Source organism: Cebidichthys violaceus, unplaced genomic scaffold, assembly GCF_023349555.1.
Source record: "Cebidichthys violaceus isolate CVI_PGR_0920_01 unplaced genomic scaffold, fCebVio1.0.p SCAF_10, whole genome shotgun sequence".
In the NCBI taxonomy this organism is placed as follows: Eukaryota; Metazoa; Chordata; class Actinopteri; order Perciformes; family Stichaeidae; genus Cebidichthys; species Cebidichthys violaceus.
Genome location: NW_027176263.1, coordinates 15,382,794 through 15,395,293, shown reverse-complemented (window position 1 = coordinate 15,395,293; position 12,500 = coordinate 15,382,794). Strand labels below are relative to the sequence as shown.

Sequence of the window (12,500 nt, the reverse complement as noted above, 5' to 3'; positions counted from 1 at the left end):
CATTTAGTCAAATAGACCATAAAGCATGGTATGCTTTAGGGCGGGGCTATCTTTCGATTGACAGGTGTCGGCATCTCTAGTGTCTCCTACGCAGTCCAAATATGGTCACTTCCGTTCACTGGTTGCAAAAAATCAAGATGGCGGCAGCCAACATGCCAAACTCGAGGCTTCATAACAACAGTTCACAAACCAATGGGTTGCGTCTACGTTCACTTCTTACTCTTATATACAGTCTATGGCTGTACAATGTAAGCAGCTTTACATTTCTAAATAGCAGAGACTTAACAGATTTAACAAGACTAAGAGTCTACATGCTAACCGGTTCTACTTATAGGCGCTAATGCTAGCATGTAGGAATGCAAGGATACTTTGCGATATAGTAAAGTTGTGATCCATTCAAATAGGTGATCAATGCGAACATGCTGATATTTAGCAGGTACAATATTTACCATGTTCACTATTCTAGTTCACATAAAACACGGCGCTGGAGCGGGGACATGGTTAGCTAAGCTTAGCATTAGCATATCATGTGGCATGTCATATCGGAGTTACATGTAAATATCGCTCAGGTCAACCTACCAAGTCGTAATTACGGCTGAGAAGCTTGGATATTTCTGAAATCTGGTATAAGTTACCCCACCGTCTACATGCTAACAGCTCAGCGAGGCTCTACTGCACAGCAGTGCTATCAGCTAAACGCTAACGCCATGACGGAACGTTCACCATCTTCATTTAGCGCGTTAGCATGGCAAAAACGGCTAATTATAGCTGAGGTTGTTCAGTGTCAGCAGTTCTGCAGGTATTTGGTCCCGCACTAAAGTATCGGACAAATTTAAATTTTGATGGCAATGAAAAACACACGGCATGCTTGTGCTCTGTAATGTTTCATGGCAGCTCTCTGAAGACACTGTACTTGCTGAGTGTTTTCAGTGTTTGTTGCTTCTTCCTGTCTATCTATGTCTTTCAATGTCACAACATGTGGAACAGACATTTCTTGAGTGTCTAGAAACAATTTTTTGTGCAAATAAAGAATAGAAGAAAACCTAGGAAAGGGAGCCAATACACTTTTGATACCACCAAATAAAACACGTATGCTGCAGCATCAAATTTATTGTATTTGTTCAATAATCGGTGGTTATATAAACCTATGGAACCTGTTGCAGCATTTGTGCTTAGCTCCGCCTATCCCGCATTTAAGTATGAATGCAAGTCATAAAATGCATGTGGAAAGAGCACTTGCTATCATTTTCATTACCGAGCTCTGGAAATACTTGGGAGGGTTGTTTGACAGGGCGCTGGGGAAATGTTAGAATTTAAGACTCTTTCACAGAAACCTCAACAACAATCCGTAACTTTTCTAGACAATCCTTGACAGCAAAGCAGTCAAACAACTGATAACCTTCCAAGTAAAACTGAGACACTGTGTTCATTTGGACAACTCCACCTCATGTGGACCGAGCGGTTTAATCCTTCTCCACCGAAACGAGAGCCGACGGCTCCTCAAACGAAATGATGATCGACATGACAGGCAGATCATTGTGGACATGTGGGTTAGTGGGTTTAGGCTTTGTGCGTTTCTGGTAAATCTCAACACTTTTGCCCTGAAAATGCGTAAGGATATTTTATTACCCGTGTTTGCTTCTGATTGCGACTGAGGAATTTCAGGTGAAATTTTACACCGAAAGCTCACGGCCGACGAAGAGGGAGTCCGGTTTATCAGCCTTAATGTCCGTCTGCAACAATGACGAACTGACTGTGATTTACTGTCGACTGATTATCCATCAGCAGATTATTAAGTTTCATCTCTGAGATCGTTAGTTGAATGATCATCGTGCCGAATGGTCTGAATGCTGTTCCAACGATATTCCCAAACTGTGCAACTTTGTACAATTTTGTACCCGAGACAATGTAATAAACAAATAAACACGTCCAGCCCTCGTAAGACCAGACATGTAGCGTTCTGCATGAGTGTAATTGTACTTTTAATGACACACACTTGTATAGCCACTGTTGCCCAATACCATACAGCATCCATGGGTCACAGGTGCTTTTGTAATGAGTGAGAAGTTTGTAATTTAAAGTGCCCTTTCCTTCTTTCTTTCCCTCCAGAGTTCTTCCCTTACTGCTGGATCAGCAGCAGTGGAGCGCTGCATCTCCATGAGGAACGATCAGCGGAGGGTTTGAGAGGAGAGCGACCTGCGTTTTAGCCGGAGGGATGTAACGACAGTGACCCCCGCTGGTGTAAAACAAACACTGTCGTACACGTGCTTCTTCTGCTTTGGCTTTGACTCCTCCGAGTCGTTTGCTTTCTTGGTCATTTTGCTGAGTGCTGATGTACTGCAACAAAATGTGGTGCTCTATTGCCAGACTGACGAGCAAAACCCTCCAGATGTCGAAGAGTTTTTGATCCCGAATCACAGCACTGATTTGTCTGCGGTGTTCCTTAAAGTCTTGGTGTGTTGATGTGAAATGTTTGAGGGTTTTTTTGGATTTGCTTATTAACAACTTATGAGACAAAAGTGAGTCTGGGAATAAAAACCGTGTACTTGTAAAATGTTCTACGGCCTTTTATACTTTCACAACTTATTTTAATTTAATTAAATATTTCAAGGAAAATTAAAAAAAATCTAAATTAATTTGTGTATATATATATATATATATATTGCTGATTTATAATTGGAACAACTTGACATTCAGAAAATATAGATTTATTACATTATAGATTTATTACGTTCTTTGCTGGACAGTTTAGCTTAGATATTTTAGTTTTTGCTCGTTGCTGAGAACTTTCTTTTTTTTTTTTTTGAACTAATAATTGTGACTTTTGGACCTTTTCTGCACACACACACGACTGATAACCACTGACTAACTTTCCATCCAACTGCAGGCATCTCATTCCGCCCTGACGCAGAGAGTTAGAGCAAACCTTTATTAGCGGAGCGGCATTAGAGAGAGGGAGAAGCAGCAGACCTGTTCTTTTTCGAGTGCTCGTCCTTCCCCTTCTTCACCCCGAAGATCCTCGTGATCAGAGTGCTGAAGAGAAGAGTGGAGGAGTTCCTCACCTGGCAAACACAAACAGAAGACCGGGAGAGAGTGTATGCGTTTAGTCTTTGTGGTCAAACCTTCATTGATGTAAAAGCGGTGCGACTGTTGATCAGTCGGACGACAACAAAAAGGTAGAAAACTTCCAAACTCACGGCCCAAACAGGAGAGGTGAAGCCCAGCACGGCGGCCTGCATTCCGTCCGAGACGAAGGGAATGACGTTTTCCCCCAGACGGGTGTCCCTGTACAGAGCCCGGAGGATGTTCAGACCGTGGACCTGCAGCGACGCACAACGGGAAACTTGTAACCATTCGGCAGAGTCACGTTAAGAGCGGCAACATAGACGCGCAATGCTTCCCCCAGGTGAGATGTGACTGTGGTGTGGGACTCGCGGTCAAACCTGAGGGACGGTGGAGCTGTCCGTGGTCCTGCTGGCGGAGGGCACGGCCAAAGCGATCAGCTCTCTCATGGTCATTTTCAGCAGGCTGCAACTGGACGACTTGGGCTCGGAGGAGAGCAGAGCCTGAGGAGAGAGAAAAACAACACAACAGGCTTAAAAAGAAGGTTCAGAAGAAAGTCACAACACGTAAACATGTCGGAGATACTAACTTCATTATTGTGGATTTAGATTTTTACTGCATCAGAAAGATTTTCATTCCAGGCCTTCTTCTTCCCGGTGCCTATGTTTACCCACGATGCATCTCGACCGCTGACAGTTACATCGCAGATTCGTGTGATTCTTTTTTTTTTCTTTCTTCTTCATTTCCAAACTTGTAGACTCAAGCCACAAAAATGATGTCATTTTCGGCAGCGGTTGAGGCCGGGATGGTTTTGTGTGGTTTTTTTTCCCCGTTCTTGTTGTTTTCCCACCTTTTCAATAACAGCAGAAGCTTTCTGCAGGCATTGCGTTTTGACATGACTGGATTCCATCCCGGTGTTCATATTGTGAGATTATGAACATTTGCTCAGGGGGGGGGGGGGGGGGGGGGGGGGGGACGGACGGACGGACGTGGGAGTGGGGAGGTGACGGCAACTGGCTGCTGCGTGAGGAAGGAGGTATCTTACTGTGGGAGCTGATGGGAGCCAGCTGTGTGTCTGGCCCGGGTTCTGGTTAGGAGCACGGTCTGGGAGGGATGGAGGAGGGGGCGGCACAGTCTGGCTCTTGTGAACTCTTGGAGGTGGGGGGGGGGGGGAGATTGACAGGAAGAGGAGGGCCAGCCCGGTTTCTGTGAAGTCTGTCCCAGGTTGATGCAGACCAGCATGAGGGCGAGCGCGGGAGTCAGCCTTCCCGGATCTGACTCTTGTCTTTCTGTGTGAAAGAATGCAGCCTCTCCGCTCTGCCAAGGTGTCGCCTTCTGCTCCTCCCCCGGCCTCGCTCCGCTCTCCCCTCTTTCTCCTTCATCATCATCTTAAATCCCGCGAACGTGTTTCTGTTCGCTCACGCTGCTACATGTTCACCTTCAGCTGTAGTGCTGTTTAACATTCGGGAGGAACTATTTTTCAAAATCAGAAAAATTTGAGACTAGAGTTCTGGCTGGCACACAAAAAAAACGCGTCGGTGATGTCAGCGGCGCAGCGGTGCGACTCCCACCGGTGACCACAAGAAAGAGCGGCCCCCGCTCTGAAATCACCGCTGTGATAAAAACATGAACTCTGTCATGTCTAGTTTTAATATCAGTAATCAAGAGGAAGTGGGGAGGCGAGCTGCGGCCGCATAACAGACTCCGAGTCAGTCAAGTGTTGAGAGAGTTTAGTCAAAGATTAGGTGTGCCGGTGACTCGAGGGGTCGACCAAAGGACAGAGTGTGTGTGTGTGTGTGTGTGTGTGTGTGTGTGTGTGTGTGTGTGCGCGTGTTGCGATTGTGTCAGTGAGGAAAAAAAAAAAAAAAAGACAGATGGATTAAGAAACTAAATGTTCTTCCAGCATGAGTGCTCCAGCGGCATGCCAAGAACTGCTGATTGCACTACTTTGGAGTAAACAGGAACCCAAGAAATCCCACACACACACACACAAGAGTTCTGTTACTAAACGTCAGAGAGCGGTTCAACATCCATTCACTAAGCGGAACCCTCCGCATGTCCACGCACATTCCATATCAGAACCTTTATTGTGACCCGATGTTAACCTCATGTGACGGTCGACAGTGTAGAATGTAGAATTTGTATCTTTGCCAAATTTTCCATATTTCATATTTCTTACTTTTTCCAACTTTTAGCTTTCTTCTTTATTGTACTTCACCCCATAATTTCCTGACGTTTCAGCTGTACGGTTACTTGTACAGAGAGAGACAGCGACAGAGAGAGAGAGAGAGAGAGAGAGAGAGAGAGAGAGAGAGAGAGAGAGAGAGACAGAGAGAGAGAGACAGAGAGAGAGAGAGAGAGACAGAGAGACAGAGAGAGAGAGACAGAGAGAGAGAGAGAGAGAGACACAGAGAGAGAGAGCGAGAGACGGAGACAGAAAGAGAGACAGAGACAGACAGAGACAGCGACAGAGAGAGAGAGACAGAAAGAGAGACAGCGACAGAGAGACAGCGACAGAGAGAGAGAGACAGAAAGAGAGACAGCGACAGAGAGAGAGACAGAAACAGAGAGAGAGACAGAAAGAGAGAGACAGCGACAGAGAGAGAGAGAGAGAGACAGAAAGACAAAGACAGCGACAGAGAAAGAGAGAGAGACAGAGAGACAAAGACAGAGAGAGAGATGTATGACATGCAGTTGTCCTGATGATGGAATGGAACCCAGGACATGGCGGAGACGTCCTGGACGCTCGGTTGCTGTTCTGACATGTTGAAAGCCGTGCTCACACACCTGGATGTAGAAAGGTATCCCAGCGCTGCGTCGTGTGGCACACAGCTTAGATGACGGGTCACTGGACTTCACCTCCTCCAGAACCTCAGACAGCCAGCGGGCCGGAAGCTGCTGCAGGGCCGGACTCCCACTCCTTACACACACACACACACACACACACACACACACACACACACACACACACACACACACACACACACACACACACACACACACACACTATTAGGGGGTTTCTCTTTTTGAGTGAGTAATTGTACACACATGCTTGCATCAAAGAAACTATTTAAAAAATGATTACATCTTATGAATCACTATTAAATCACAAACAGTGGTTCCAGTTACATATCTACTTATTTAATACAAGTTTGATAGCAGCTAAAAACCTTTATTTTGTGAAACACAATACATTAGTGCACTTTTGAATATGTACCATGTTCTATACACAGAGTTGTCAGTTGCAATTTTTAATATCCCCATAAGCTGTTTTTTGTATGCATGTTTTCAAGATGGAAACACAGCACACACTGCATGACTTTAATCCCATACGATAAATCAAGTCGAGTCTCCCAAGAAACTAAAAACGGTCCACTGAGACACCAAACCAAGACAATGTGACTACAAATCATGTTTGTTTCAAACATATTTAACGTAGGTTTCCATACAAAGGCTGCCACAAGCAAATGTCTTAAATGATTGTTCGGAGAGTTTCGGATGAATTATGGATCACACTTTAGCGCACTTGATTAGCTTTGAAATACTACAAACTAGTTGCTGCAAAGATCATCAATCACCTCATTCACTGTAAAGATTGTTATTAAGTCACAGCCACCTATTTGAAAGTGGCTGACATTCCAACCTTGTGACACACTCACTGTTCCTCTTCTGCATCGGGTACACCGAGCGTTTTCAAGACAAATGCTAAGAATATGATCTGAGGCAGGTCTGGTGAGCACACACCCACAAGAAACAGCTCTGCCCTGTTCTGTAAGACGCAGCTGTTTTAACAAGAGTCAGCGGAGCGGAGGGGACACATTAAAACAAACCCATGTGGAGGACAGAGAGACGGTGCTGCGCTGCCACACACCCTCCAGTACTTCATCACACACACTTGACAAGGCAGGGACACACACACTTCACACACTTCTTTACTGACAAATACATGCAGTACGTACTGTAAGCCAACCAGGGGTGCTTGTACCCCATGGGGTAGTGCAGTTGTGTAGAAAGATTGTGAAGTAGCTCAATTTGATTTCTCTTTTAAATCCCCATAATAAGTATGACACCCGATCACTGCTGCAATTAAGCAAAGTGACCTATTAATAAGTGAGCAAGCAGAGAAGTTAAAACAGCTAAAAGTAATGGATGAATAGTTAACATAGCTAGCTGAAAGTAGCTTATAAAAATGTTTAAATTGTTAGCTAAAGGTCATGGGTAAATGGTGTAAATACATAGCTAAAAGTTAAGGATGTAAAGTTAGAATAGTTTGCTGAAAATAATGTAAGAAGAGTTCAAATAGTTAGCTAAAAGTAATGGATAAGTGGTTTAAATAGTTAGCTAAAAGTAATGGATAAGTGTTTTAAATAGTTAGCTAAAAGTTACGGATAAGTGTTTTAAATAGTTAGCTAAAAGTAATGAATAAGTGTTTTAAATAGTTAGCTAAAAGTAATGGATAAGTGGTTTAAATAGTTAGCTAAAAGTAATGGATAAGTGGTTTAAATAGTTAGCTTAAAGTAATGGATAAGTGGTTTAAATAGTTAGCTAAAAGTAGCGGATAAGTGTTTTAAATAGTTAGCTAAAAGTAATGAATAAGTGTTTTAAATAGTTAGCTAAAAGTAATGGATAAGTGGTTTAAATAGTTAGCTAAAAGTAATGGATAAGTGTTTTAAATAGTTAGCTAAAAGTTACGGATAAGTGTTTTAAATAGTTAGCTAAAAGTAATGAATAAGTGTTTTAAATAGTTAGCTAAAAGTAATGGATAAGTGGTTTAAATAGTTAGCTAAAAGTAGCGGATAAGTGGTTTAAATAGTTAGCTAAAAGTAGCGGATAAGTGGTTTAAATAGTTAGCTAAAAGTAGCGGATAAGTGGTTTAAATAGTTAGCTAAAAGTAACGGATAAGTGGTTTAAATAGTTAGCTAAAAGTAGCGGATAAGTGGTTTAAATAGTTAGCTAAAAGTAGCAGATAAGTGGTTTAAATAGTTAGCTAAATATAATGGATAAGTGGTTTAAATAGTTAGCTAAATATAATGGATAAATGGTTTAAATAGCTGGATAAAAGTAATGGATACATGGTTTGAATAGAGTCTGACAAAACAAGGTTGGGAAACACTGCTGTAAACAATTCCAGATATAAATGCACATGTCCTAACAGGGAGTTAGGACAGTTAGTTAAAGAGAGAGCAAAAAAAAAAGAGAAAGTGAAGAGAGATGGAAAAGAAATGTCTAATTGGGGGAAAATGAAGAGAGACATAGAGACACAGTGAGAGAGTGCAAACACAGTGGAACACACCAGAGCCAGATCCCAAGGCAGAGCATCAAAAGGCCGCGGTGAAGCACCCCGCAATCAACACCCCATAACCCCAGCGCACTGCTCTTCCCCTCCTGAAAACAAACGCTCACGTCCACACACACCCAGACCCACACCCACACACACACACACACCCCAGCGTTCCTCCACACAACCGCGAAAATGTCGCCCTCATTACACAACACGCCGCGCGACTGGTTTCTGCACAAGAACAAAACAAGTGAGTTTTGTTCTAACTGCTCGGCGCTGGGCGGTTCAAAGTCAACACTGCTGCGACGGTTTTTGAGGCTCGTCACCTGCCGCAGGGCCAAAGACATCTTCCACAACACGCCAATGAGGAAAACATGGAGCTACAGAAAGAGAGGAATAATTATTTATTGTTGTTCAGAATTAAAATTATGATTTACTCCTTCCCCTCAGGAGGATAATAGTAGGATTATTTCCACTACCATTACTCTTTAATGTGCCATGAAAGTGCTTTGAAATATAAAACTACACCTCAATGTTTGTTTGTTTTTTGTATTTTTTAGTAATATTTGGCCATTACTTGCTCCCACACACAACACAATAAATCTGCAATCGTTTTAAGTACTGACATAATTAGGTTGATGTCTTAAAATTGAAAGATGTTATCCCCGTTATAAATATAACTGGCAGTTAAAGGAATAGTTCAACAATTTGCTTTCTTCCCAAGATTATCAACATCGACCTTTATTGTCTGTACAACAAATATGAAGCTACAGCCAGCAGCCGGATAGCTTAGCTTAGCGTAGCACAAAGACTGAAAACAAGGGGAAACAGGGCGCCTGGCTCTGTCCAAATTAGAAAAAAAAACTACCAGAAAAAAAAAAAAGCATAGAAAATTACACATAAGTTAAAACTTGAGTTCAGTGACATATCTGGCAACCCGCACTGCAGCTGAAGACACTGAGCAGAGGTGCTATGCAGGCGGATAACCTGTTATTTTGTCAAGAAATAGTCCCAACATGTAACTCCTAAAATGACCTAAAATCACAAATTATGATTTCTACATTTCCGATTGGAACAAATAAGATAGCGTGTGTTGCTTAGTGATCTTTGGAGTTGTCGGGAAGTGTATTTATTCACTTTGGACAACCAGCCGAGCCGTCTTTATGCTAAGTGTCTCTGTACCAAGTGGAGAAATGAGAATGAAATCAATCTTCTCATCTCACCCTCAGAAAGACAGAGAATAAGCACATTTCCCAAAATGTTGAAAGGCTACTTTAAAATAAATGAGGTATTAGAATTTCTTGAAAAAATAAGATGTTATCAGCTTTTTGATTAAGTCAATAAAACATTTCATATTTTTTGCACTGTTGAGACATTGGGCGACTGTGGCTCAGTGGTAGAGCAGGGTCGTCCTTCAATCAGAGGATCGGCGGTTTGATCCCCTGCTCTGCTAGTCCATGCCGATGTGTCCTTGAGCAAAACACGTAACCCCAAGTTGCTTCCGTAGCTGTGACCACAGTGTGTGTGAATGTTAGTTAGTCCTGATGGACAGGTGGCATCGGTGTATGAATGGGTGTGAATGGGTGAATGATGACATGTAGTGTTAAAGCGCTTCGAGTGGTCGGACGACTAGAAAAGCACAATAGAAGTACAGACCATCTACCATTTACATTGTCTCTGTGATCAGCAGGTTCATTTTTCCTCCTGTCGTCCGTTTGCCGTCCAGAAGGCTCCACATGACGAATAACACCAATTACCAAGTCTTGATGTAATTAAATACATTATACCTGCGCAGTGATACTGAGAGGACTTGCCTGCTTGCTAATTACAAGGCACACTTGACACTCCGTGTCATGATGGGAGCTAATGCCCTTGGCCATTCAGCAGTATTACCTTTCAGCCCTTTGCCCCCGAACATGAACACACACACACACACACACACACACACACACACACACACACACACACACACACACACACACACACACACACACACACACACACACACACACAGAAAATACACACCTGCAGAGCATGTCGGTGAGGCGCACAAAGCCCACATAAGCCAGTTCAAAGGCGCCACGGTGACGGGACTGCAGGAGCTGCTGACGGAAGTACAGGCCCACCCCCTCCACCTGGAACACAGAGAGAGACGGGGGGAGATCAGCAAATGAACTGTAACAAGAATAATACTGCTGTCTAGGTGCCTGAACGCACATGTGTGTGTGTGTGTGTGTGTGTGTGTGTGTGTGTGTGTGTGTGTGTGTGTGTGTGTGTGTGTGTGTGTGTGTGTGTGTGTGTGTGTGTGTGTGTGTGTGTGTGCAAGGGGGGGTTCCAACAGAACCCTCCACCTCCAATTCATGGTCATAAACATGCTGGCACAGAGCAGCTTAGTCATTTGGACAGAAAGCGGTTCATTGTCTCAAAAAAAATTCCAACTAAAAGCAAAGCAGTCGGGGTGTGTGAAAGACTCGGAGGCGAACTGCGTCATCTAGTCCCACTGTGGCCTTTTCTCTATTTGGCACGAAAAGTGAAGCTGCAACACCGGCCACGCTCTTGTTTATAGAGACACCACTTCAGCTTTCAGCCAGTGAGCGTCGGGCATGTCGAGCGTGAGAGCGGCATGTTGGTGGCGTGACAAGTGCGCTCAAATAAGGATGCTGAGACATCCGCATAATGGCCACCGTCAGTAAAACCATCCAGTTAGTAATAGTGTTAGTGACATTATTCTAACTATATACACACACACACACACACACACACACACAACTGAGTGTGTAAACTGGTGAGTGTGTTGCAGGTGAGGCGGCAGGGCGAGGCGGACGCGGAGCTTTCGGTGCCCTGTCATTTAGGCTGTGGCGGCCCCGCCACCGCAGAGGCGGCCCGGGCCGCGGCTTAGTCAGGGGTGGCATGGAGGGCACAGGGGGGGGGGGGGGGGCAAGGCCCTGATGCAAAATAAAAAGAAACAGTTCGTATAGGGAGAAAAGAAATCCCAAACAGCCCCTCAGGGGATGTGGGGTTAGACACAACATCTAAACTAACACAGACTCGGGGCCGCAGACAAACGCTGATGTCACGCAGAGATGCACGGAGACGAGTTCACGAGAGGAACGCAGCAGGAGAATGTGCTGAAACAGGACAAAAAACCAACGTGTAAAAATGTGTAAAAAGCAAAAAAAAGTTGCCTTTTTTTTTTTGGGCCACATGACTGGACAATAAACTCGTCTGACCCTGCAGACCTGACGTGGACTCGACTTCAAACACCAAAAGTACGGACTGAGTGGACCGCAGCGGTGCCAGGCCCCAGTGACTTATCACATCGGTGGCCAGAGTGGACTCCCAGGACAGGGCCTGACCTCACCGGGGTAAAAATGGCAGCGACAGTCACTTGTTAGATGGCCCCGTGGCTGCCGGGGCCCAGACCGCTGCGGTAGCCGAGCTGGGCCGAGCCGGGCCGGGCCGGGCCGGGCCGCGGCTTGGCCTATTTAAAGCGTCCCTCCCTGAGGTTCCCCCGGCTGTGTAACTGGTTAAAAAAAGGGCTCGAGCGAGCTTCCTGGAGGGTGAGAGGTGGAAGGGGGGGGGGGGGGGGACTTTATTTAGACGTCAACTTCCTGTTTGCAAACGTGCCCGTTTCCCAGAAAAAAGCTTCCATGTGCGGAGAGAGAAGTTTCCCCGAGTGTAATTACACGTATGGCTCGGGGGGGCAGTGACCCAAATAGCAGACTTCTTCCCCTGACAGGGTTAGACAGCACTCTGCTGCAGGGGAACATCGGGGAGCTCTGGTTGTATAAACGGTACCCGACAATAGAAAGTTAGGATATTTTTGTTATTACACAATAAACAAACGTCATTCTCAGCTGCTGTGGTCCGGTTGTAGTTGTTGGACTTGGTTCGGCATCAGGTCGATTTGTTGACGCGTAATATTACATGTAACTACAGTCATTTTATGAATAAAACATCATGTGTTTAAACTTGAGATTGGCTGAAGCCAGTGAAAGTCAGAGCAAAGCTTTCTAACTTCCCACTGACGTCAGGACAGCGGAGTCGCTGCCCATCTTCCATCAGGCTGAAGACCCACCTCTTCAGGAAGTGCTACCCTGAGCCTTCCACTCACCACTTATTGTTTTCATACTAGCTTGTTGCACTTATTGTATTC

General features: G+C 44.6%; 1 protein-coding gene across 1 annotated transcript in view; it reads right to left on the bottom strand.

Annotated features, from left to right (window-relative positions):
* LOC137885138 (tRNA (32-2'-O)-methyltransferase regulator THADA-like) overlaps positions 1 to 12,500 on the bottom strand; it is a 78,412-nt gene that overhangs the window by 56,470 nt on the left and 9,442 nt on the right. Inside the window, 5 exon segments of the mRNA XM_068727292.1 lie at positions 2,971 to 3,062; positions 3,198 to 3,320; positions 3,444 to 3,566; positions 5,851 to 5,983; positions 10,370 to 10,479. Of these exon segments, the coding sequence (XP_068583393.1) occupies positions 2,971 to 3,062; positions 3,198 to 3,320; positions 3,444 to 3,566; positions 5,851 to 5,983; positions 10,370 to 10,479 (581 nt within the window).